The sequence below is a fragment of the Pempheris klunzingeri genome, chromosome 23, assembly GCF_042242105.1.
Source record: "Pempheris klunzingeri isolate RE-2024b chromosome 23, fPemKlu1.hap1, whole genome shotgun sequence".
Classification (NCBI taxonomy): Eukaryota; Metazoa; Chordata; class Actinopteri; order Acropomatiformes; family Pempheridae; genus Pempheris; species Pempheris klunzingeri.
The window spans coordinates 3,099,736-3,122,590 of NC_092034.1; the positions used below are offsets into that span (position 1 = coordinate 3,099,736).

At 40.4% G+C, this 22,855-nt stretch overlaps 3 protein-coding genes across 3 annotated transcripts; 2 read left to right on the top strand and 1 right to left on the bottom strand.

Annotated features, from left to right (window-relative positions):
* The first annotated feature begins 62 nt into the window (after positions 1-62).
* On the top strand, positions 63-5,358 carry tkfc (triokinase/FMN cyclase). The gene is made up of 16 exons (XM_070854761.1): positions 63-237; positions 337-441; positions 574-761; positions 1,311-1,389; positions 1,504-1,593; positions 2,037-2,071; positions 2,167-2,251; positions 2,352-2,441; positions 2,588-2,704; positions 3,238-3,357; positions 3,500-3,637; positions 3,730-3,836; positions 3,931-4,037; positions 4,151-4,184; positions 4,840-4,932; positions 5,027-5,358. The coding sequence occupies exons 2-16, from the start codon at positions 354-356 to the stop codon at positions 5,183-5,185; spliced, it is 1,530 nt and encodes a 509-aa protein (XP_070710862.1). The 5' UTR covers positions 63-237; positions 337-353; the 3' UTR covers positions 5,186-5,358.
* An 809-nt stretch (positions 5,359-6,167) lies between these two features.
* LOC139222763 (circularly permutated Ras protein 1) lies at positions 6,168-16,071 on the top strand. Its single transcript, XM_070854614.1, has 19 exons — positions 6,168-6,216; positions 7,786-7,837; positions 8,307-8,363; positions 9,044-9,160; positions 9,282-9,368; positions 9,479-9,564; positions 9,729-9,926; positions 10,958-11,002; positions 11,117-11,206; positions 11,913-12,064; positions 12,145-12,226; positions 12,662-12,789; positions 12,972-13,056; positions 13,153-13,259; positions 13,386-13,498; positions 13,634-13,745; positions 14,014-14,154; positions 14,437-14,530; positions 14,722-16,071. The coding sequence occupies exons 2-19, from the start codon at positions 7,786-7,788 to the stop codon at positions 14,857-14,859; spliced, it is 1,884 nt and encodes a 627-aa protein (XP_070710715.1). The 5' UTR covers positions 6,168-6,216; the 3' UTR covers positions 14,860-16,071.
* A 438-nt stretch (positions 16,072-16,509) lies between these two features.
* Positions 16,510-18,305, bottom strand: LOC139222764 (type-2 ice-structuring protein-like). The gene is made up of 7 exons (XM_070854615.1): positions 18,275-18,305; positions 18,071-18,161; positions 17,930-17,965; positions 17,403-17,503; positions 17,133-17,267; positions 16,944-17,052; positions 16,510-16,819 (listed from the first exon to the last, which is right to left on the bottom strand). The coding sequence occupies exons 2-7, from the start codon at positions 18,132-18,134 to the stop codon at positions 16,749-16,751; spliced, it is 516 nt and encodes a 171-aa protein (XP_070710716.1). The 5' UTR covers positions 18,135-18,161; positions 18,275-18,305; the 3' UTR covers positions 16,510-16,748.
* Positions 18,306-22,855: the final 4,550 nt, after the last annotated feature.

Genomic DNA, 22,855 nt, shown 5'->3' on the forward strand with positions numbered 1-22,855 from the left:
TTTCCTGCTGTGGGGTTATTATTACGTTCTTTATTTCTCCCTCTCAGCCCAAAAAGAAGTTGATAAACTCAGCGGATGTCTGTGTGGACGAGGCTCTCTGCGGCCTGGTGAGGGCCAGTGGGGGCCTGTCTCTGCTGAGGGGCCACAGGGTCGTGCTCCGGTCCCATCTGGGTGACCTGAAGGGCAAAGTGGCCCTGCTGTCTGGAGGGGGGTCGGGACACGAGCCGGCACATGGAGGTACAACTTTTCCATTTACACATGAGACACAGAGCATCTTAGCTTAGTATCTTTCCCCCCTTTCACACACCCCCTCCCCTCCCTCCCCTGTGGCTTCAGGCTACCTGGGTGCAGGTATGCTGTCAGCAGCTGTGGCAGGTGGAGTGTTTGCGTCTCCGCCTCCTGCCAGCATCCTGGCTGCCATCCTCTCCCTGCACAGTGCAGGTGAGCTACACCAGTCTTATATCTGGTCGTGCGTGTGTGTGTGTGTGATCTGGTTGACCTTCTGTGTATTCATGTGTTCAATTAAATTAAATTGGGACTAATTGGAGCATAACAGCCGTCCTCCCTCCACAGGAGCCTCCGGAGTCCTTCTCATCGTGAAGAACTACACCGGGGACCGCCTCAACTTCGGCTTGGCCGCAGAGCAGGCCCGTAACCACGGCGTCACCGTTGACATGGTGATAGTCGCAGATGACTGCGCCTTCGACCAACCCAGTAAGGCCGGGAGGAGAGGCTTGTGTGGGACCATCTTCATACACAAGGTAACTCATCGTCCATTTACTGTACCTCCTTTCTCTGGAGCTCTCAACCTCATGTCATGGTATTTCTCTACTAGTGGAGGTCACTCAGATATCAGTGTCGTGCTGCTATCTTCACATCAGGCGTGCAAACTCCATCCATTGAGGGTGACCATGAGATACCACTGACAACTTTGAACATAAGAGCTAATAAATGTGTATATATATATATATATATATATATATATATATATATATATAGGTAATTCATTCTTTTATTATTAATATATGCTCTGCACTCCACCACCTCCATAGTTTCTTTAGTTAAAGGATGTTTTCAGACTTAAATAAGGTTCATTGTTACATTTGTACAGTAAAAAGCACCTAATTTACAACGTTTTATAGGATGTTTTTTGTTTTAGTCCAGGATTAATTTAATTTTAAAGTAGTATTACAGCAATTTAGGTTAATTTGAGGGACTATTGAAGCCGCAGAAGCTGAGACATCCTCATTTTTACTTTCGAGTGTGGCTCAAACTCCAAAAACAGTTGTTCATGTTTCACTCTCTGTCAGGTGGCAGGGGCCTTAGCAGAAGAAGGCTCCTCACTGGACCAGATTGTTTCCAAGGTGACAGAGGTTTTGAAGGGGATCGGTGAGTCTCTTCTTCGCTCGCTGAAAGTTCGGTAGAAACACTCGGATACTTTTCAAGCTGAAGTTTTCTCGGTGTGTGTGTGTGTGTGTGTGTGTGTGTGTGTGTGTGTTGCAGGGACACTGGGGGTGAGTCTGTCTCCGTGCAGCGTTCCTGGCTGCCTGCCGTCCTTTGACCTGCCGCCTGGAGACATGGAGCTGGGACTGGGTGAGGAGAAATAAAAGGGAGTGGGGACTGATCAATGAGTGTAGTTCTGATACCAGTTGGTCACATTTTTAATTTTCTGAACTAATTTTACATTCCTGAAGTAATAAAAGTCTGCAATTTACATCTAACTATGTTTATATTTATATTTAGAAGATTTCTGTCTTTTGTAGGTTAATAACACATTTTTATAGACTGTTTTTATTTTTAAATGGGGATAGCTGAAGTATCTGATACTCTGCTGTATTAACTTGCAAACAAAGTCAGTGCTCAGTGAAATTAAATGGTGACTGGTGTTTTTAGACAGTAACTGAATACGAATACTGCTGGTTAATGTTTGATTGATAACGTTGAAATTATCAATAGATCGCCAAAAGAAAAAGAGTTGTGGGTGAGAGTTATAGATAAGTGTGTCGTTTCTAAATGCCGTTTTCTATCTTCTTCAGGAATTCACGGTGAACCTGGAATCAAAAGGTCAAAGGTGATTCAGCCTAAACCTGTGATTTATATGACCGTGATCGTCCCTTTCTCTGCTTTTATTTTGTCTCCAATGCATTCATTCATCCTGTTGATCAGGTGGCATCCGCGGATGAAGTGGTGAAGACCATGATAGATCACATGACCAACCCTGACAGCCAATCACATCTGCCTCTTACGTCAGGTCCTCTAAGATTACTGTATTATGTCTCTATTTATATTGACTTTCATGCAACATGTTTCTATTTGAACCCAGTGTGTGAGTCTTTCTTCCTTCTCTACAGGAGACAGCGTGGTTGTGTGTGTGAACAACCTCGGAGCTCTGTCTTGCCTGGAGATGGCTGTGGTTACTAGGGCGGCCATCCTCCATCTGGGTAACTATGGATACGGTTGCTCGTCTGTGTTAACGCACTGACAAGCATTTAAAGAACCCGTATTTGTAGAGCATTAGCACTACCAGCATTGAGGTCCTCTTTGACCTCTTGACCTCTGAGGATGCTGGCGGTTTCTATGGTTACAGAGAGTCGCGGTGTGGTGGTTGCCAGGGTGATGTCTGGGTCGTTTATGACATCGCTGGAGATGGCGGGAGTGTCGCTGACCCTGATGAGGGCCAACCAGGAGACGCTGAGACTGTTTGGTGAGCACACGCAGACACAAAGCACTCCCCAACCCCTATTCTTAAAGGAATAGTTCAACATTTTCGATATTATGCCGTCTTTGCTGTCTGTCTTTCCAAGACTCATATGAGATCAATCAGTTGTGTGTCTGTGTGTTAAGTAAGGAGCTGGTGTAAGGATGTGTTTGACCTTACCTGGTTCTGTCCAAAGGTAAAAAAAAAAAAGAAATATTCCGCCAACCAACATCTATAAAACTCACTAATTAACACAACTTGTTTGTCTTTTCTGCACATAAACAGAAACATGACTAAGACAGATTTAGAGGAAGCTGCATGTCGGACCTGTACTGTAATAAATTTTGTAAAACATTGAACTATTCCTTTAACCTAAATCTAATGCTAACCATAACTCTAAAACCAAGTCTTTACCCTCAAACAGTCCTTGTGTGTCCTCACAATGTCTAAACTGTGAATGGTCCTCACAAAGATGCAAGTACAAGCACACACACACACACACACGCACTCTTGTATTTAACATCTTCTATCCCATTTAGATGCTAAGACCAGCGCCCCCGCCTGGCCAAACCTCAGCAGTGTGTGTGTAAGTGGGCGCAGCCACATCAAAGACCCTGAAGCTACGGGCACGCGGCCACAGGACGACAAACACACTGAGGGTTAGTTTTTAAAATCAAATGTTCAAATTGCTCCATACTGCCAACTTGTGGCCACCAGAGGAACTGCAGCTTCATTAAGTTCATCAGTTGATGCATGCGATCCTGCTCGTGTGTGTGTGTGTGTGTTTTCTGTTCCTACCAGGGCCACTGAGTCCTGGGATGCGTAAAACATTAGAGAAGATTTGTTCCACACTGTTGGAAAAGCAGGAAGAGCTGAACTCCCTGGACCGTGCTGCGGGGGACGGAGACTGTGGGAACACTCATGCGCAGGCTGCTCGAGGTAGGAAACACTTCAGCATCAATAACAGCTTAAGAAGATGCAAGTGGAGCCACAAAAATAAGAAAAACTGTGATTTTAAAATGCTCTTTCAGCCATTCAGGAGTGGCTCCAGGATCATGTGGTCCCTGGTTGTCCCGGGCAACTGTTATCAGTCCTCGCTGGATTGGTGCAGGAGAAGATGGGCGGCTCTTCAGGAGCGGTTGGTTTTGTGTTTATTGACAGCTTACACTAATTTTACCCACACCAACACACACACACACACACACACACACTCATCTTCATGTGTCTTTCAGTTGTACAGTCTATTCCTGACTGCAGCAGCTGGTCATGTGACTGAAGGGCGGAGCACCCCTGCCGCCTGGGCTCGTGCGATGCATGCTGGGACACAGGCCATGAGGAGGTCTGTGTGTGTTTATTTTTGATTTGACCACACGTCTACATGCAGCGATGTGCTCTTTAAATGCGTGTGTGGTAAAGAGTAAAGTAAAGAGTAAGATGTCAACTGTCTTTCAGGTACGGTGGTGCCGACCCTGGAGACAGAACGATGGTGAGAGGTCTTCTCTCCTTTCTGTGCTACTTTCCATGCATGTTCTCTGTTTTTAAAAAAAGTATTTCCTGAGCAAAATAATCATTAAACCCACTATGTTTTTTTTATTTTTTTAACTGGCTATGAAACTGTCTCAGTCTAACATTTATGACCTACGTAAGCAAACAAGGCCACAAGCGTCCCCTGTCTTCTTGGAGAGGTGCTTGGTGCTGCTGGTCTGGCTGGACGTTAGCCAGGAGCAGCTCAGGTCTAAGCTGGGTTAGCTCAGGTCTAAGCCTAGCCCTCTTCTCCGCTTGGTCCGGCTATTCAAGGTGTGCTGCTCTTAATCCAAACCCTGCTCTTCGTTTCCCAACATGTGCTTTCTGTGTGTCGTCTTTATTCCAAGGAACACTACCGCTTCTGTCCACAGGTGTCGCCAAAGTCATCAGAAAAAGAAAGATCCACGTAGCAGCTTTAAACAGTCACATTATGGGCGTCTTCCTTGTGACTCCTCCTATTTCTTATCGCCTCAGGGTGCAGTTAAGGGATGGAAGATCCTCCATGATGGCGGAAGGGGGGGACATCTTCTGTGTGACGGCAGGACTCAGGGAAGCACAAGTTAGCATAATGAAAATCTATATCCTATATCAGTGTTTCTGTTTCTCCGCCTCTCTAGTTGGATGCTTTGTGTCCTGCTGTGGATGAGCTTATGAAACTAACCACAGCGCCACCTGGTGGACAGATGGCCGTGCTGCAGGCTGCGGTGCAGGTGCAGTAACTTGAGTACTTGAACTGTAAGGCTTCCCGCGGTGTGTGCTCACATATTCCCCCGAGTTGCCTTACCTGTTGCCTTCTCCTCCTAGAAAGCGGCCTCGGGGGCAGAGTCGACCCGTCATCTCACAGCGAAGGCGGGGCGAGCCAGCTACATCGCAGCCGAGCGGGTCACGCTGCCCGACCCCGGCGCCGTGGCTGTGGCGGCCATCTTGAGAGCCGTGCTGGAGTCGCTGGACGGGCAAAAGTAATTCAGCAAATAGTGTCTAAACAGATTATTATCACCACACTAACGCCACCAGAACAACACTATTATGTGTCAATAACAAATCAGTAATGGGACTAGATATTTTTTAAGATTTTCAAACTAAACTTCGTGTCTTTACATACAGTTAATGGACAGAAACTGGGAAAATGGCTGCTTGACAGACAGAAATAGATCTTACGAGTTGATCGTATACTTTGGAATATTATCAGTAGTGATGTAAAGTAAATTCAAGATTTTCTAAATGGTCAAAAACAAGAAGAAAAAAAACTGTGTGGTCCTTTACATTTGATTTACAGTGAGACTTAAGTAATTATTGATATTAATAGTCTAACTATTCATCCCAGTTGTGTCTGTATAGACATTTTAATAGACATCACACATAGTGTAAACAGGACAAAGTGTACCTGAGACATTCCTGCTCAAAAGCTGATTATTTGACCGGATGCCTTTTTTTTTAAAGTGAGTTTTCTAATTAAAGGAGCACTCCGACAGTTTAGAGGCTTGCAAGAGACAAATATATTAACATGACGGACAAATATTATCATTTGTTTTTACATCTCTTTTCTCTTTCATGCTCCACTGAGGACCAAATGCTGTAGATAGATTAAAAGCACTTCCTCAATACAACAGTGTTAATTCTAGCTAATAAATAACTATTATGCTGTGTGTAATATGTCCGTGTGTGTGGTTTTTACAGCGCTCTGGTCACACAATGCGATGACAAATGCTTGTGTATTCGACTCAAGAGGTCAAAGCTCAGTGAGCAGATGGGACACACACACACACACACACACACACACACACACACACCTGTCGATTCTCCTCTTTCTTTCAACTCTTCTCTTCCTTTTAATTTTAATTTCTCTCTCTCTGTCAACTGCAAACCCTGCGGTAACTTCCTGACACTCAAGTCACACAAACACGCCCACACGTTCAAAGACATTAGAAAGCAGCTGCCTCACTAACACTTGCTTTCAGTTTTGATGATACCAATGTACACAGACCACGGCAAAGGTAACTCTTTTATTGTTGTAATGTGTGTGTTCCCTTTGATACATCATGAAAACCACCTGTTTTACTTTTGAGTGTCAGATTAGAGGTACAGAATCCAACACTATTTAAGTTTACTCATGTTAACTTAAGAATGTGGACAACAGAAAGGGTTAATGGGGCTATTTAACATATATTACAGTGTTAAAGTTCATTAACCATCTGACAAACAGCAGGTCAAAGAGACTATGAACCTCTAATTCATAGTGTGAGATGTCATAAGTTAGTTTATCAGTGATAGAAATGTTAAAGTGCTCTTATTTGCTCTCTTTCTGAGAGGTAAATGAGAAGACTGCTACCACACTCATGTGATATGGTAAATGTGAAACTGCAGCCACTCGTGAAGGGGCAGTGAAGCGAAGGAGCTGGTTAACTGAGGCAGTTAACCTGCCGTCTATACTGAACTGAACGTGCACCACCCAGACGCAGGATTCTGGACTCACTTCTTCCTGGAAGTTCACGCGTTGCTCTTCTAGAGTCTGTCATTTGTATCTACCATCACCACTGCAGTCAGGACCAAAGCTAACGAAATCCATCCGGCACAGCAGTTTTAACAAATGTGATCTAACATTTACATTTCTGAGCTTCAGATGTGCACATAGAGGCACTTTTAAACTAAGTTGTCTGGTTAATCAGCTTTATTTGCAGACATGAAAGTGGTATTAGTGTCTTCCCAAAATGTTGAACCTTTCCTTTAATGGTGGTTCGGTTGTGGCTCCTCAAATGAGTCTGTGATGATGTGAATAAAAAAAGGAGAGGCGCCATTAAATGGAGAACATTTTTATGCTCGATAGGTGCAAAACTACAGGAAAATACAATATGAGGCCACAATCCAAAGGTGTTTAACTTGGAATAATGTAAAACAGCCTTTTTGCTTGAAAAACAATTAAAACAATTATTTAATTATACATTTGCTGACTAAATTGCCATCCATTGACTAATTAATGAAGCACTGGTCCTGTTGTAAAAGACATAGTTTGGCTTCGATGTGCCTTAAAACTTAGATTTGGTAAATATTTCAGTGCCAGATCAGACTCTCTGTCAGTAAGTCCTTCTTCTTCCTCCATGGTTGAAGCCACAGTGCAGCTCTGTGGCCTGTTTTGGGTCATGATGGTCATTAATATCCATTTTAACACTGCTCATGTGTCACACGTACCGTTATATATGCTGCATGTGCCCTGCATGCTTACGAGGCCATAACTTACCATGTTATTCTCCTTTATCTTTACAGTTGTTCAAACAGGAAATGGCTGCTTTCATGGTTTTATTCACCCACCTGCTAGCAAAAAAAAGAACCAAATCGAGTCCCCATTGGCCACAATGACAATATATTCACAACGCCAGGAAGCTGATGTGCTTTTGTCTCACTGCTGATCTCTTTGCTTTCTACCCGTCGTTTATATTTCTCTTTATATTCTCGCACCTGTTAACTTGACTCAAAGTATTCCTGAAGCCCACAGTGCTGCGGCTGGTTGTCTTTGGGCTTTAGAATAAAGTCGCAAGAACAAGTTTTAGTGTTTTGATGTGTTTCAGATGGAGTTCGCCTGCAGTCATGTTGTGTGTAACTGGAGGTCTGATGGAGCAGGTGAGTTCACTCATTTCAGAGGAAATGTTATTGTCTTTGCCTCTAAAGAATCATCCAACTTAACTCAGATTTCATTTTAAAAGCTTGACAATAATCAATACTCTTGTATTTATAAAGTCTGTTTGATATTAATGTTTTTTTTTTTGTGCAGCATGTTGCATAAATTGATATTTACTTCTTTCCTTCCTGACTTACGACCTTGATGCTATGCCAGCTAATCGTTTGGATGATCACAATTCCTTATTTTCAAAATAAGAGCGTGATGAATGACAGTTAGAAGGATCATTTCAACCCTCTCACAGTCAGAAAGAAATTGATTTACATACAATAACAGGCTCCTGAACCCTCCTTTATTTATTATTTAGCAATAATTAAAAAAGATGTATTATCTGTTACAATTAATCCGCATCATTTAGATTTCTAGCACCGTAAATCTGTCTTAATGAACACATTTTCCCACCATCCACAGGTTTCTTTCTTACCGAGCAGCAGTATGACAACACGGTAACGGTTAAACAGCAGGAGGGTAAGTCTGTTTCACACACGCAAACACACGGCACTCATAAAGGTCAGCGTGTCTGAGCACCTGTTTTTCTTTATATGACAGTGAAATAACAGGAAAGCATTTTAATTAGTAGCGTGTGTGTTTCTGTATGTGTGTGTGTGTGTGTTGGAGTGTGTGTGTGGGCATGCTTGCAAGTGCAGCACACACAGGCACAGTGAAGGTGCAGAGATAGCAGCTCAACAAGGGAAAGTCCACACTCAGATCAACTTATATGTGCAAACACAAAGCTGCACTTCATTTCAGGCCACAAAATTCTCATTTGATGGTTAAAAAGGAAAAAGGATGAGGATCTATTAGCAAAAAAATATGATATAGTATTCATAAGTATTTTTTCCAGTAGTGTATCATCACCTAAAGTTAAGAGTCACTGTGTTGTCGTCGGTAACATGAATGCACCAGTTGAAAGGCAAAGAAGAAAGAAGAGGAAGGCTGTTTTGTGTTGTGACAAATGGAGGATCAGTCTTATCATTCAGCACAAGAAAGAGCAAAAGGGGGGCAGGAATCCTCACAGGCCACCGTAGCCTCTCCTACACACTTAGAAAGGGAGGTGTTGGGTATTCACATGTTTGCAGTCACATCACTAGAAACCACTAAATCCTCCAGACTGGTCCTTTAAATGCCCTGAATCTCTCCCACTACAGCCGCTCCACCGCTGCCTCCCCGCCGTCTCAGAAAACCTCGGCCTACTTCTCTGCCTCTCCCCCCCTCTCAGCCTCCACTGCGTCCTCCCTCCCTCCCCCCTCCTGTCCCACCCAGACGTGAGTTGTGTTTGCCCTCCCCCGCCCCCCCCTCACCCTCACTTAGTAACTCATCAGTGTTATATTCAGTTACATATCTACTATATATATCTATCTTGGTTTCTTTGTCGTGTTCCATCAGTCGACAAGCTGGAAGGAGAAAGCGGGCTGAGAGCCAATGTCAACGTTGTCTCCCTCAGTATTGGAAAGCTGGTCGACATCAGCCGAGGTCACACACACACACACACACACACACACACACACACACACACACAAACACACCTGTTCCCCAGTTTTTTAATGCCTCTTTTATTCCCCCCTCCCCTCTCTAACCTCCAGCCTCAGGCATGGAGATTTTTCAGAGCCCAGTGATTTGTGGGAAATGTAGTTCCGCCTTGTCATGTCTGAGTTCATTACAAAAGAGCGTGAGTGATCCTGCAGTTTAATAGCTCCTTAGTTTTGTCCTGTAAATGATATCTGTGTCCTATTATTAAGTGTTTTTCTCATTTCAATGGAAAACAGAATGAAAAATAATGCATCTCCTCCTCCTCCTCCTCCTCCTCCTCCTCTTCCTCCTCCTCTTGTTCAGGAATGGGCATGTGAGTTCTGTGGGTGTGAAAACACCGTGAACGACAGCATGAGCAGAGTGTGTGTCGGTCAGCGCGCAGGTGTTCACAGTGATGACGTTTACCTGCCGACTGAGAGCGAAGACGACTACCAGAACTTGGAGGACACACTGGTGGTGTTCTGTGTGGACATTTCTGGCAGCATGAGTGTCACTACGGAGGTGTGTGTGTGTGTGTGTGTGTGTGTGTGTGTGTGTGTGTGTGTGTGTGTGTGTGTAAAAGACATATTCAGATCCTTTACTTAAGCAAAAGCACAGAAAACTCCTGTATTTATTATCCAATTTAAGCAAAACACAAAAGTTCTCAGCAAAAATATCCGTTCTACACAAAATGGGCCATATTATTATTATATATGACATTATTAGATAGTTAATAGTGATGCTCATTAACCCTTTCATGCAGAGAGGTCACTACAGTGTGCAGCTATTCAAAAGCTGTTTTCTTGTATATGCATGAGTTTTGATGGCGTAGCTGCACATCAGCCACTACAGAGAAGCTACTGCATCATGTCATACACTGACTGATACCCAGTGGGAAGCCACTGCAAGTGAAAAGAGTGAAACTAAGATGGTCGACAGACAGACAGAAACAGTTGCTCATTTTTTTCCTGTTCTATAAACAGAAACCCTTGTCGGTAAGAAAAATATAGTGACATCAAGTAACAAATAAGGAGTCATGCAATTGCTAAAATTATGATTAATCACATGTCCACTGAATTGTACATCATGCATCAGTAGCTATATTTCAACTACTGGACATGTAAATATATCTTTATAAAATATGGGTTGAAAAAAACAAAAGTTCAAACCTTGTTTTTAAACCTAAAGATGAATAAAAACACTGACTGAGGTTATCATGATTCATGCATGAAAGGGTTAACTGATATCATTTTACTGTTGTCGGTGGTCAAGGTGGAAGTAACTAGTTTAGTCCAATGGTATCCAGTATTTGTGTCACAAGATAAATCTGAGGGATGTGGACATTGCTCTGTTTTTTTTTTTAAATAAAATGTACTAACTATAACTGTATATGTTTTAAAACTCCCATTTGGGTTTGAATGAACCAAAATCGAGGTAGCTACAAGAAAAGGAACCATCACATTAACACAGCAAGAGTAAATGTATAATTATGTACACATGAAGAGTGATATCAGTCTCATCATCCTCCTCCCACCATGTTTGCTCCACCTTAGGTTCCATCCAGCGGTGGATCATCAGCTCACATATCCAGACTGGAGGTGAGACCTTCATCCGGTGGTTGTTTGGTTCCAGTAGCTGAATACACTCATGTGGAGGACATGTGGGGGTATTAAAAAAAAAAAAAAGACTGTTGCTTTGTTTTTTTTCCCCAGAGTATGCAGGACGCCCTCCAGAGGGCGCTCTCATCCCTGCTGCAGCAGTCCCCCCGCAGGAGAGTGGCACTGGTCACATTCAATGATGAGGTACAAATAATAATAATAAGAATGTTCTCCGTTTTCAAATGAAGTCAAGTACAAGACAAGTAAAACTGGCAAAGGCCACATTTTATATTTTGAATATAATTTAATGCATCATCTAGATATGAATTGAATGAATCTATTGCTTTTCATGTGCATCATTTTTCCAAATTCTAGATATTATTTCAGACTTTTCTTCACATTTCTAGGCTTCTCTTGTGAAATACTTTACTCATTTGAGCTGAGAATCCTTTAAAAGCGTACAGTCAGAGAGGGAAAACTCTCTACTCATGTCCACATTAGGTCATAAACTGTGATGAGTTTTTGTGTGTGTGTGAGACTGAACTAAAGGGTTTACATGGGTGGGAATGCTGTAGTTGTGGCCATTTGACAGACCTCATAAGTACTAAGATGTACAGTAGCTCCACCTGCTGTAGCCTCAGAGAGAAAGAGCTGTTTTTAAAAAGGGAGGGAACAGAGAAAAGCACCCACGGGTGTCACCGGTGTTTTACAGACTGATATGACAACACTTGAGTTTCTATGCCATGACAAAAGCAAGGCTACACTTCCTGTTTACTTTAATGGATTGAAACGCTGCGGATGTTATTTTTCTTTTTTTCTTTACGGGCAGTGACAACAGACGGTTTCTTTGAAGGGAGGAAGCTAAATGCTGCCGTGCTTAAATACCCATGATCCATTGTTTTCTCCACAGGTTGTAATATATGGCGACGGTACAAGCACCCCTCTCACCCTCAGGGATTGGGCGTTGGTTGACTACGATCATATATGGCAGCAGGGAGCAGCTTACAGCATCCCGCACTGTATTGCTGAGACGCACCAGAAGCTTCTACAGAGGGTCAAAGAGTAAGTTTGTGTTTTTGTTCTTCCGTTTGTGCCTTAAATCCCCTTAATTCTTAAAAACATTAATGTTTCTGCTCATCCAGTCTCAGGGAACACGGGGCCACGTGTCTCGGTCCTGCTGCGTTGGCGTCTGTTGCCATGGCATCAAGGTACCCCGGGTCAAAGGTGAGTGACTTTAAAGGAATAGTCTGGCATTTTGGCTAATTTTGAGAGTTAGGTAGGAAGAGTGATACCGCTCTGCTCTGTCCAGACTCCAGGGAACATTGTAGTTTTTCCACCACAAAAAACTGAAATACAACATGTTGTATGGCAAATATTTCTACAAACCTCTGGTCTGTAGTGACCCTGCATTTATGTAATGCAGATTAAGCCATATATTACGCACAAAAGTACTGTATATATTTGGCATTTATGAAATGTTTGCAATAATATGATGATTTATTATTAATGTTTCTCAACAAAACCTCTTATATTTCATGTTAATATTGTGCTTCACACAGCCAACATAGACCAAACCCACGTTAGGGACAGTCACAGTTTGTGGGGAGATGTCGCTTTGACTTATGGGAAATGGAGTTCCTGCTCTTCTGTGTCGTGCAGGTCATTTTGTGTACCGACGGCAGAGCCAACATCGGACTGGGTGAGATGGAGCAAAGTCCCTCTCTGCCCTCCTCCCCCCTTACTCCTTATTTCTACAGACAGCTGGCTCTGCAGGCTGTAGGGAGTGGGTGAGGACACACACACACACACACATATGTACGCTCACAGTTGTATGATGAACAGAATTTATCGCTGTATGTATACCTACACTTAATGTCCTTGTGTGCACGTTACTTTTCAGAGTAGTAGTTAAGCAGTATTTAGAAGAAAAACAAAAATAAGACACGTTCCTTGTCTTTTTCTCTCCAAGAGTCATAATATCAGTGATGACTTTTGAGGGGACAGATTGCCGCTTGGCTGACATTGGGAAACTCGCAGACACTACTGGAGGAAGGGTGAGACACAACTGTTAACACTGAGTTAACTCTTAGTATTTATATAGTTTCAGTTTCCTTGCTGTTTTTCTGAACGCCTGCTCCTTCGCTGCACAGGTGAACATGGTGAGCATCGGCACCGTTGCAACAGAGATCCAGTCGGCCTCCGTGGACAATGTCCTTGCGACAGGAGTCAGAGCAACCCTGCTCGCTCCTGATGGCATGTAAGCGGTGACGAACACCTAAAACACATGTAATCCATTCCTATCCCGTTCATTTGCATGCACACCAAGGAACCGTAGCTGTCTTGCGCTGGATTTTAAGTCTTTTTTCTCTCTTTCTGTCTGCAGGTATTTTCCCTTTGAGGATGAAAACAGTCACAAATTGGTGAGAGAGATAGGGAATGTGACCAAGGGGCTGGAGATCACCTTCCAGTTTGCTATAAAACCAGAGTTCATGGAAGGTAAGACCAATGTGGGGACCTTAACCTGGCATCTTACTGACATTATGGGGACTTGAGCATATTTAACTAATGAAATGTGGCTTTAGGGGTTTGACAGAACAGCCAAGATATGATGTGTGTCAATGTGTATGCCAGTTTTTCTTCAGAAGGACACACTTCCTTTCCAACTCCAGCTGAGCTTCAAGACCAGAGACCTACAAAGAGTCACTCGCATCATTACTGAACAGCGACCAATTACTACCTGCAGGTAGACACTGTAGGGATACTGAATATTCTTCTACTTACTTGGTTAAATCTATAGGAAAGAGTGTCATAACTGAAAGAAAGAAAGTCTGTTAGATTCTCAGATAGAAGAGAAGTTTGAAAGGTTTTGTCAAAAAATGTTGATGCTCAAAGTAACGCCTTGTAATTTATTGAAAAAAGTATAATTTTAGTATCACCACTGTAACTACTATGATCTGCTGTGTTTGCCTAAGAACTTGTTTCTCTCTCTTCCTCATCTCTTCTGTCCGAAGTCGGATTTGGACCGGCAGCCTCAACATGGCGGTGCTCGGCGTTCACTGTGCTCAGCTCTGTGCCAGTTTAACCATGGAGGGTCGAGTGCAGGAAGCACAGAGGCAACTGAAAGCACAGCAAGACCTACTCAAACAAATCAGGTACGACTCTTTGACCTTTAAACTTCCTTTGACCTCTGATCCTGGTACACAGCAGATGACAATATGATAAAAACAAACACAAAAGGTTGGGATGGCAGGAGGTCAAAGCAGATTTTATTTTCAACTTAACACATGTATTCAGATATTAGCTTAGCTTAGACGTGTGATGTTGTGGGCCTTTGGTTTACATGACATTGTGGGGACCCAGACCTGTCAGTCCACCCACGTTATGGGGACTGTGTGTGTATTCAATACCTCTAATTTCCTCTTACTGCCTCACAGTAAGCAGAGGCCAATCCAAAAAGAGGAGAGTATCTATGGCAACTGGATGGACACCATGACAACGATCTGTGACGACATCACTACAGAAACCCAGGTAATCGTGCACGTAATTTATAAATGAAGACAATTAATAGATATTTCACAATTTGAGGTTCTTCATCCCTTAAGCTAACAAGAATCTAGTGAAATTATTTAAGTAACATAAAGTAAAATAGATTAAGGATTCATTTTGTGTCATGCAAAACAAATAGCCCTTAACTGTCGTCCAAATTTCTCCCCTTGCAGACTCTCTCTGATGAAGCAGCGAAGGTCATGTACCAGATGAAGAGAGCCAGCAGTGTCAGCAACAACAACAGCGACACAGCTGAGATCCAGAAGAAGACTATGAAGAAGAAAAAGAAGAAGCTCGTGGAAGCAGTGTAAAGGATTTAAAGTCTCCCACAAATAGGGAGACTTGATTTCATATTTGGCCATATTGGCTACCTTTGTTTTTATCAGGTGTGTGATGAAGGTAGAAGCTCTTCCCAGAACAACGGGGAGCATAAAGAAATAATACATCAGGACTACTGATTTCTGTTTTACAGGAAATATAATTAATGAAAAATAACATGCATTTGTTTCATGTTAAATAAAAGCTTCTTTTTTTTGACGTTTACAAAAAAAAGTCCTGCATTTATATATTGTAATAATGTACTTTTGTTTTCATTAAGATTAAGAGTTTCACTCCATATCAAATATGTCATGTAGAACATCTAAAAAAAAGATAATTTTCATGTGGTAATGTTCCATTTTTTCTGATAAATGCAACACAAAATGGAAAATATGTGAGGTGGATTTTGTAACAGTTATTGTAAATTGTTTATACAGTGAAAGACATATTGATCTGTATCTAGATAACCTGTCATACCCCAAACAATGGCAGATTCAACACAGATCCCCAAAGCAGCTTGTTTCAGTACGTAAGCCTTTTGTATAATTGTATATCCTCTGTCAGCCACAAACAGCAGGGTCCCGGTGACACGGTCAAAAAGATGCAGCAAAGACACAAGAATGACCCTGATGCAATAACTGATCAACTTCTCCTTTCTTGGATTCACACTCTTCTGCCTCTGGGAAAATGTGCCGGGGCAGTGGACATCTGCAAGTCATAGGTCGTCCTTTACAAAGGAGCTACTGGTGACTAGAAGGCTTTGTTCATTTGTTAAATATGATGTATATATATATAAAATCCACATGAATATAACATGTACACAATAAGATAAATAAGATTTCCAGGGAGAAGATTAACCAGGTCACTAAACAAAGTGTATTATCACTTATAATTAAGTTAAGAAACAGTGCAGTTATATATTTGACTATGTGCCACAATTATAAAACATTATATATATAGCGCTGACATAACACTACATTAACATTAACGTTATACAAACAATTACAAATGTTGCACTGAAAAGGCACTAATGTTAAAATATAAACTGTGCCGCATTCATCTGACCATGGCAAAGTGTAGCAATGACTTTTAAATGACACCTGTATTAATATTTGTAATATATATATATATATATACAGTATATATGCGTTTAAATTACTAATACATGCATCATGCTGGAGCGTTATAAAGCACATTTACTGAGTTTGTAGCTGTGTTTATGCTTGATTTATTTAGTAACGCTTAAAATGTATAGATTTTTGATGTATAATGTAAATCTAAATTAAATATTTATCAGTTTTTGATTTAAAAAAGTGCTATTTATGAAATATTCCTCCACCACTGATGTAATATATACAGCATATTCATAGCGGCATCATTAAGTTTAAAATCACATCAAACAATTACTGTACTACTACTATACTGTATAATTATTATTAAATAATAATTATTACTAGATGGACCTATTTCTTAAATATTGATAATAACAGATTGGTGTGTTATAATTCATTAGTTTTACTGCAAGATATCACATTTTTTATTTACAAAAATTGTGATGCATCTTTAGATTCACGTCTATCTATTATTACTCCAGATGGTGATCTGCACGTCGACAGATTATCGTAACAACAGACTCAACACAGTTTCGATGCTTGCGTCTTTTATTCTTGCGTAAAGATGAACACTTAACAAGCTGCCCAAAAGCATTCTCTTCCAAACACGTTCGATCTGACCCCATCAAAGAGAGACAAACTTTCTCCTGCTAATGTCACTTGTCGCTTCGTTCATTTAGTAGCATTACAGCAATAGAGAAGACAAAAAAGTGAAATGAGGCCAAACAAACATGGATTAGTCACAAACTCGGGAATTGTCAGAGCAGGAATCATCTTAACATCTTGGCACAGACAGATGGCAGATGAGCACCACAACTCAGATCATCCCAGCACTTGGTAGCTGTTAAAAACAGGAGAATCTGCTTAATAAGATGATTCTGTGCAACCATATCACCACACACAGTCGTAATTCTCGTTTCATTTCACTTTTTTTTCACAAATAAAATCAGAATAATGTGATTTACCTCCAAAATTCATCTGTGTACAGTGCTGGGAGTGGTAATTGTTGGGCTCTCCGGGACACCAGTTCTTGTACTGGAAAAGTGTACCATCACTCCAAAGCCACACGCCCTCCTAGAAAATAGAACAAAATGTGATTTAAAATAAAAATTACTAAATGACTATGACACTTTATGTAGTGATGAATAAAATACCTCCTGTGCATCAGAGCCTCCAATCCATGTTGGTTTATAATCATAAGTGATGCTGACTATCAGCCTCTGGATCTCATGGTACTCCTGGACGTTATGGACAGATGCAAGGTTTCCACCCATGGACTGACAGTTTTTCTGCAGTGGAGACAAACAAACAGGGAGAGAAATAGACGGACATAAAGGCAGAAGGCACCAAGAGTATAAGTCAGGACAGACAGACAAAAAAAAAACTCAGCGTAGAAGCGATTTGACTGCATCAGAGCTGATTACCTCAGCTTTAGCCCAACTCATCTGCCTTGGAAAATAGGTGAAACAGCGCCCGCTGTACGCAACCCAGCCGCTCGGACATGTTGACCTCTTGACAATCCTTGCTGTGAAGAAACAGAGAATTAGTAATGTGGTAATGTTGTACAATCTGATAGTTGATGAGTCGCCGGTAAAAAACACAACTTTTTGAGACAATCCTTGTGACACTTTTGGTTTTAATGCCGAATAATACATATAAATTAAACATCTGTATTAAAATTATAGGTGAAAAAAAAGATTGCATTGCTTTGGTAGCTTTTCTCAGGTCATTCCAAGCTTGTGAAAACGTAATGTCTGCATTAAAAGAGTGTGTATGTATCAACGTGGAAGTAAGTTAACCTGAATGAAAAGTTTTGCAAAAGTATTTCTGGTTGTTTTTCACCCATCAAGGCTCCATTATGGCTCTGTAAACACTTTCCTTCAACTGAGAAATAAACTCTACCTGTGAAATCAGAAAGCGTCAGCATGAATCTAAAAGAAGACCCACTGACCTTTGTGCTCCTCTTTGACCTCTGCGTCTTGAAGAGCTGTGCAGTTCCACATAGAGGTCATCGGTTAATCTCAGGATCAGTAACTAAAACACTTCTGATCATTCTGCAGGATACCATCTCTTAAAGTTACACAACACTTACCAGCAGCTCTGATTAGAGGCATCATGGCACAAAGAAGAAGCACGGACACCATCAGCATCTTCATGTTGGTGATGATGATGATGATGATAACCTTCGATAAATAGCGTGCAGTAACATGTCAGTAATATCGAGCGTGGAGCAGATCATCCGTTGTAACTATCAGCCCATTAAAGGGAAAAAGATAAGTTTGAGTTTGTAGCAAACCTGCTGCTGAATCTTCTTCTCTTGTCGGGAAAGAGACGTCGCTTCGGTCTTCAACAGGTGAAATAGCACCTCTAATATACACTCACTTATCTCATCATCTGTGACAAAACAGGGAAGTTAGAAGAAACACCACTAGTCTACTCAGACACTGAGACTGACAGCCAAGTGTCAGGGTTGTATTTCTTATTCATCCTCATGCTCTGCTGTAATCTCCACCAAATTAGTTTAACATTTGTTTATTAGCACTGAACATTAAGTACAGCTGAGGGGCGAAGGACAAATCTTTTCTTCTACACACTGTTGCCCATAAAGTTGGAATAATTGATCAATACCCCCAGTTTAGTTAAAGCCTGAATACACAGTCTGCAAAGGTTCATTGTGGTTTAAGTTTCACTGTGACATGTTTGGAAGAGTTTGATCAATAAAGCAGAGAAGATATAAACTTTATTTATCAGGAATAAATCACATTGTCACAATCATTTCATGAGAAGAGGTAAAAAACATTTTATTCCCACTTTATGGGCAACAGTGTGTATTAAAACATTTAGAAAAATGTGATTATCTATATATTTCTATACAATATTTAGATGACCTCGATGTTTAAAAGTAAAGGATCTTTCCACATAATGTTGAATCACACTTAAATAATGTACCAGTTTATGTTTTATAATATGTTGGTGCCTGCATTCATGTTTTGTTCATCTAAACACACATCAGACACCAACGAAACGTGAGCTTTAAGTATTTTGTGCATTGAATATTATATACTGCAGATGTTGTGCTTATTCACTAGGTGTCATTTAAAAGTGACTAATACATTTTAAAGTAAAGTAAATGCTGCATAATTTATATTTTTTTCAAGTAGCACCTGTTTAGAGCAACTTTACATGTCACTTAACAGTCACCACAACAAATTAATTACTTAATTATATTGATAATACAAGTTTGTTATAAAGTATAAAAATACTGATGTTAAAAAAGACATTAAGTTTCTTAAAGGCTACTTTTAAACTTCCTTTATTTGGATCACAGACTCAGAGTAGATCATAACTTATAATGGTGTTACTGTGTGCTGGTTACAATGTCCTACATGGTATTTTTTGTTTTGAGGCACAAATTTGTATAAAACTAAATGTGATTGTTAACAATAGGTTTAAATGTAAAAAAAAAATTTTAAATGTTAAACCTGATATCAAATTTAAATGTAAATGTTGGGAAATATGAGGAAAGTACGGTGGCCAGGAGGTGCAAAACAATTTTACAATACGAGAAACACTTTTACAAAGCTGGAGACAAATTTACATTTTAGAAATCATTTTGAAAACTTTTGAAACAAAAGTGTTTCACGTCTTGTAAATTTGTTTTCTCAAATGTAAATTTGTCTCAGGACTTGTAAATGTGTTATGGCAATGTAATTTTGTTTTCAGATTTGTAAAAATGTTTTCTAAAATGTAAATTTGTCTCCAGCTTTGTAAAAGTGTTTCTTGTATTGTAAAATTGTTTTGCACCTCCTGGCCACCGTAGAAAAGTGAACTGAATATTCAAATTATATGAGCTGCTACATTTTAACACACAGCATTAATGCTGCATGATCTTGGTCTTTAACGGTGTGAATAACGTTGACTTGGTTCATCTTCTCCCTGCAAAGCACTTAAAAAACTTAAGAAGCACTTTGAAACTTAAGAAAACAGAGAAACTTCAAATAAAGGTTTACTGGTGAACAGCTACTGAAACACATGATGGTTTATATGTACATCATATTCAACAAATCAACAAAGCCTTCTAGTCACCAGTAGCTCCTTTGTAAAGGACGACCTATGACTTGCAGATATTCTGGTGAGAACCAGCTAACCAACAAACCCTGATACCTCACTGCCCCGGCACATTTTCCCAGAGACAGAAGAGTGTGAATCCAAGAAAGGAGAAGTTGATCAGTTATTGCATCAGAGTCCTTCTTGTATCTTTGCCGCATCTTTTTGACCGTGTCACCGGAACCCAGCTGTTTGTGGGTGACAGAGGATAACGGAGGCAGCTTCATTGATCACATGACACAAGCCTTATTTAAAGTTTATACGGAGATCTCAGATCAGTAAGTCACATAAGCTACTGAGAAATCAGTCAAATCAGAAATTCCCCTTTATGCTGCACAGCTAAAATGAATTTCACTTCTTCAGTTTTGAATTTGTATACAGCTACGTGAAACAACGTACGGGGGAAAATTACATGCTAAGGTTATTGGTGGCACTGATATTCATTTGTACATCTTTTAGAAAATATAAGACATTTACTTAACCTCTTAAGACCTGAGCTCTTGTTTGATATGCATATTTTATTTCTCCTTGCTATTTGGGCTTATTGGACCCTGATAAGTATAAAACCTAAGCATCATCTTTTTACATGGTGTAGTTTTAGAGAAACATTATGTCCACATATGTGGACAATCGGTCTTAATTTCCAGAAAAAACTCTTTATTTCCACCCTGAACATAGCAGTTTTTTTTTCCTGACTGCTTTTGCATGTATTTATAACACATACAAAACATATTTTGAACATGTTTTGAAAATCACGGTGCAAAAAACAATATGAAATATCAACAATTTTGCCCACATACATGTCCATACAGCCCCAGCTAAGCAGAATTAACTACTATGGTAATATAACCCAAAATGTGATGTCCACACATGTGTACGCCAGGTCTTTAGAGGTTAAATTCACCATTGGTCAGTCTGACTACAGCTACAAACCCTTCTATTGAGAAATATTTATCAGCTTGTTTGATCTAGCTGCTCAGCAGAAAGTGCAAGGCAAAATAAGCCCTCAGTGATGATGTGGCATTAAATAAAAGTCACTTCTTCACACGGCTGACAGTGAAAATGAAGCAGCCGCAATGAAATGAAAACTCTGTTGCAGTAACAAAACAAAACAGTTTTTATTTTTCATTCAGTTTATGACCAAACACTTGCAAAACAAAAGGTTTTTACTTTTGGACCTCTTGCAGCTGAGCGTGGTTTGATCATGTGACCAGAGAAACTTAAGAGATCATCTTAAGATTTTGTAAATATTTTGCATTGAAATGTTTGATTTACATTCTGAAAAGAGCATTAATAAAGATTAATAGAGCATTTTAAAGGTGCCAACCAACAGTGATTGTTGCAGATCTTCTTTCCTTTGCGTCTCTAAATGTGCAGCAATAAATACATCTGGACCAATTGTGTGTTATTTGAGAATCAAAAGACACGAAACATGCTCACAAGTACATTTGATTTTTATTCATTTCATTTCTTTGAACTCAGTTACACTTGGAGTCTCACATGCTTCTATATCAACTAACAGTCTACAATTTCTTGAAAACATAAAATCAACCTTTTCACTTAAAATAGAGTGATTGTAAAAACAGTAATGAATTATATGCAGCTAAAATGACACTGGTGTCAATGCTATGATTTATTTTCCACACATTAAGACAAACATTTGACAGGATTCAAATTAGCGGTGTGTATTCAAATGCACACCTGTGCGATGTACCTCTCTGTGCTTGTTTTCAAGATACAGTAGGAAGAAAATTGTAATTTTCTCTTTCTGCATGTTGCTAAATGTCTAACATAAACTTTGTTTTAGGGGAAATTAAGGTCCTCTAGTCATCAAATCTACCAGTTTATTCATTTATATCGGATAATTTCTGGGATCTTTGAGCTACAAACTGACAGACTGACATTGCCAACCCTCAACGGAACTAAAAACAAGGATATTTGTTGATGATTGGGTTGTTTGAGCATAATCATTGGGTGGACATGCAGTAATCCACCTCAATTATGAGACTGAAATTTAATCAGACTTGATCTTCACTAAACCAAATTCCTTGCAGATAAAGAACTCTCTTTTCAGCTGAGGTAGTCTTCACTGTCTGTAACTTTACACTATACCTCCCAGTAATCCTTTTATTTATTGGGCTGGCATGGAGGGACATTAATTATAACTTACTAACAGGGTATCTGCACAGGCAACTAGGAGCTAAGACAAGAGGCCAAAGTCATATTGGGGTAAGATATAGTCAGCTGATTTGAATACTATCAGCCAATTAAATGGACATTATCAGTTGTCATTGGGAGCATAGCTATTAGGTTATATGGCCCTACTCTCCCTCCTGATTGGTTCAATAGGCCGTTATCATCTATTGGTACGATGGAACGAACCATCGTAATCATGATGGGAGCAAAGCAAAGGAGGAAGTCAGGTTGGCGTGGTTTTCAGAGCGATAAAGCCCAAGTTGGAAGGAGATCGTGGTGGTCGGATGGATCAAACAAAGAACTTTCACCCAACAGACCAGGGTTTGTGTCCTGTGTTAAACCAAGAGTCAGTGATGAGTTATTTTAATGGACGTAATCTAACTTACATAACAACATGACAATAGTATGGCTTACTGGTAATCACAGTTGGCGTGCTGATAATGGGCCATTTAATGGGCTGATAACATCCCATTTCCAATTTTTACCCTGTTTCCTGACTGCTTTTTAATTTGTAGACCTTATTTCATGCCTTAACAACAGCACTGTAGTTTTCCAGCCCTGTGCAGAAACAGCA

Bases quoted from the DNA above. Each gene is read 5' to 3' on its own strand.
- LOC139222764 (XM_070854615.1), bottom strand. From the start codon at position 18,134: ATGAAGATGCTGATGGTGTCCGTGCTTCTTCTTTGTGCCATGATGCCT. The intron at 17,504-17,929 runs GTCAGTGGGTCT...GTTTCTTCACAG, and splicing joins GGTCAAAGAGGAGCACAAAG to CAAGGATTGTCAAGAGGTCA. The intron at 17,268-17,402 runs GTAATCAGCTCT...TCTCCACTGCAG, and splicing joins TGAGTTGGGCTAAAGCTGAG to AAAAACTGTCAGTCCATGGG.
- tkfc (XM_070854761.1), top strand. From the start codon at position 354: ATGCTGTCAGCAGCTGTGGCAGGTGGAGTGTTTGCGTCTCCGCCTCCT. The intron at 2,252-2,351 runs GTCCTCTAAGAT...CCTTCTCTACAG, and splicing joins ACATCTGCCTCTTACGTCAG to GAGACAGCGTGGTTGTGTGT. The intron at 2,442-2,587 runs GTAACTATGGAT...CTATGGTTACAG, and splicing joins GGCGGCCATCCTCCATCTGG to AGAGTCGCGGTGTGGTGGTT.
- LOC139222763 (XM_070854614.1), top strand. From the start codon at position 7,786: ATGGAGTTCGCCTGCAGTCATGTTGTGTGTAACTGGAGGTCTGATGGA. The intron at 9,927-10,957 runs GTGTGTGTGTGT...GCTCCACCTTAG, and splicing joins GCATGAGTGTCACTACGGAG to GTTCCATCCAGCGGTGGATC. The intron at 11,207-11,912 runs GTACAAATAATA...TTTTCTCCACAG, and splicing joins TGGTCACATTCAATGATGAG to GTTGTAATATATGGCGACGG.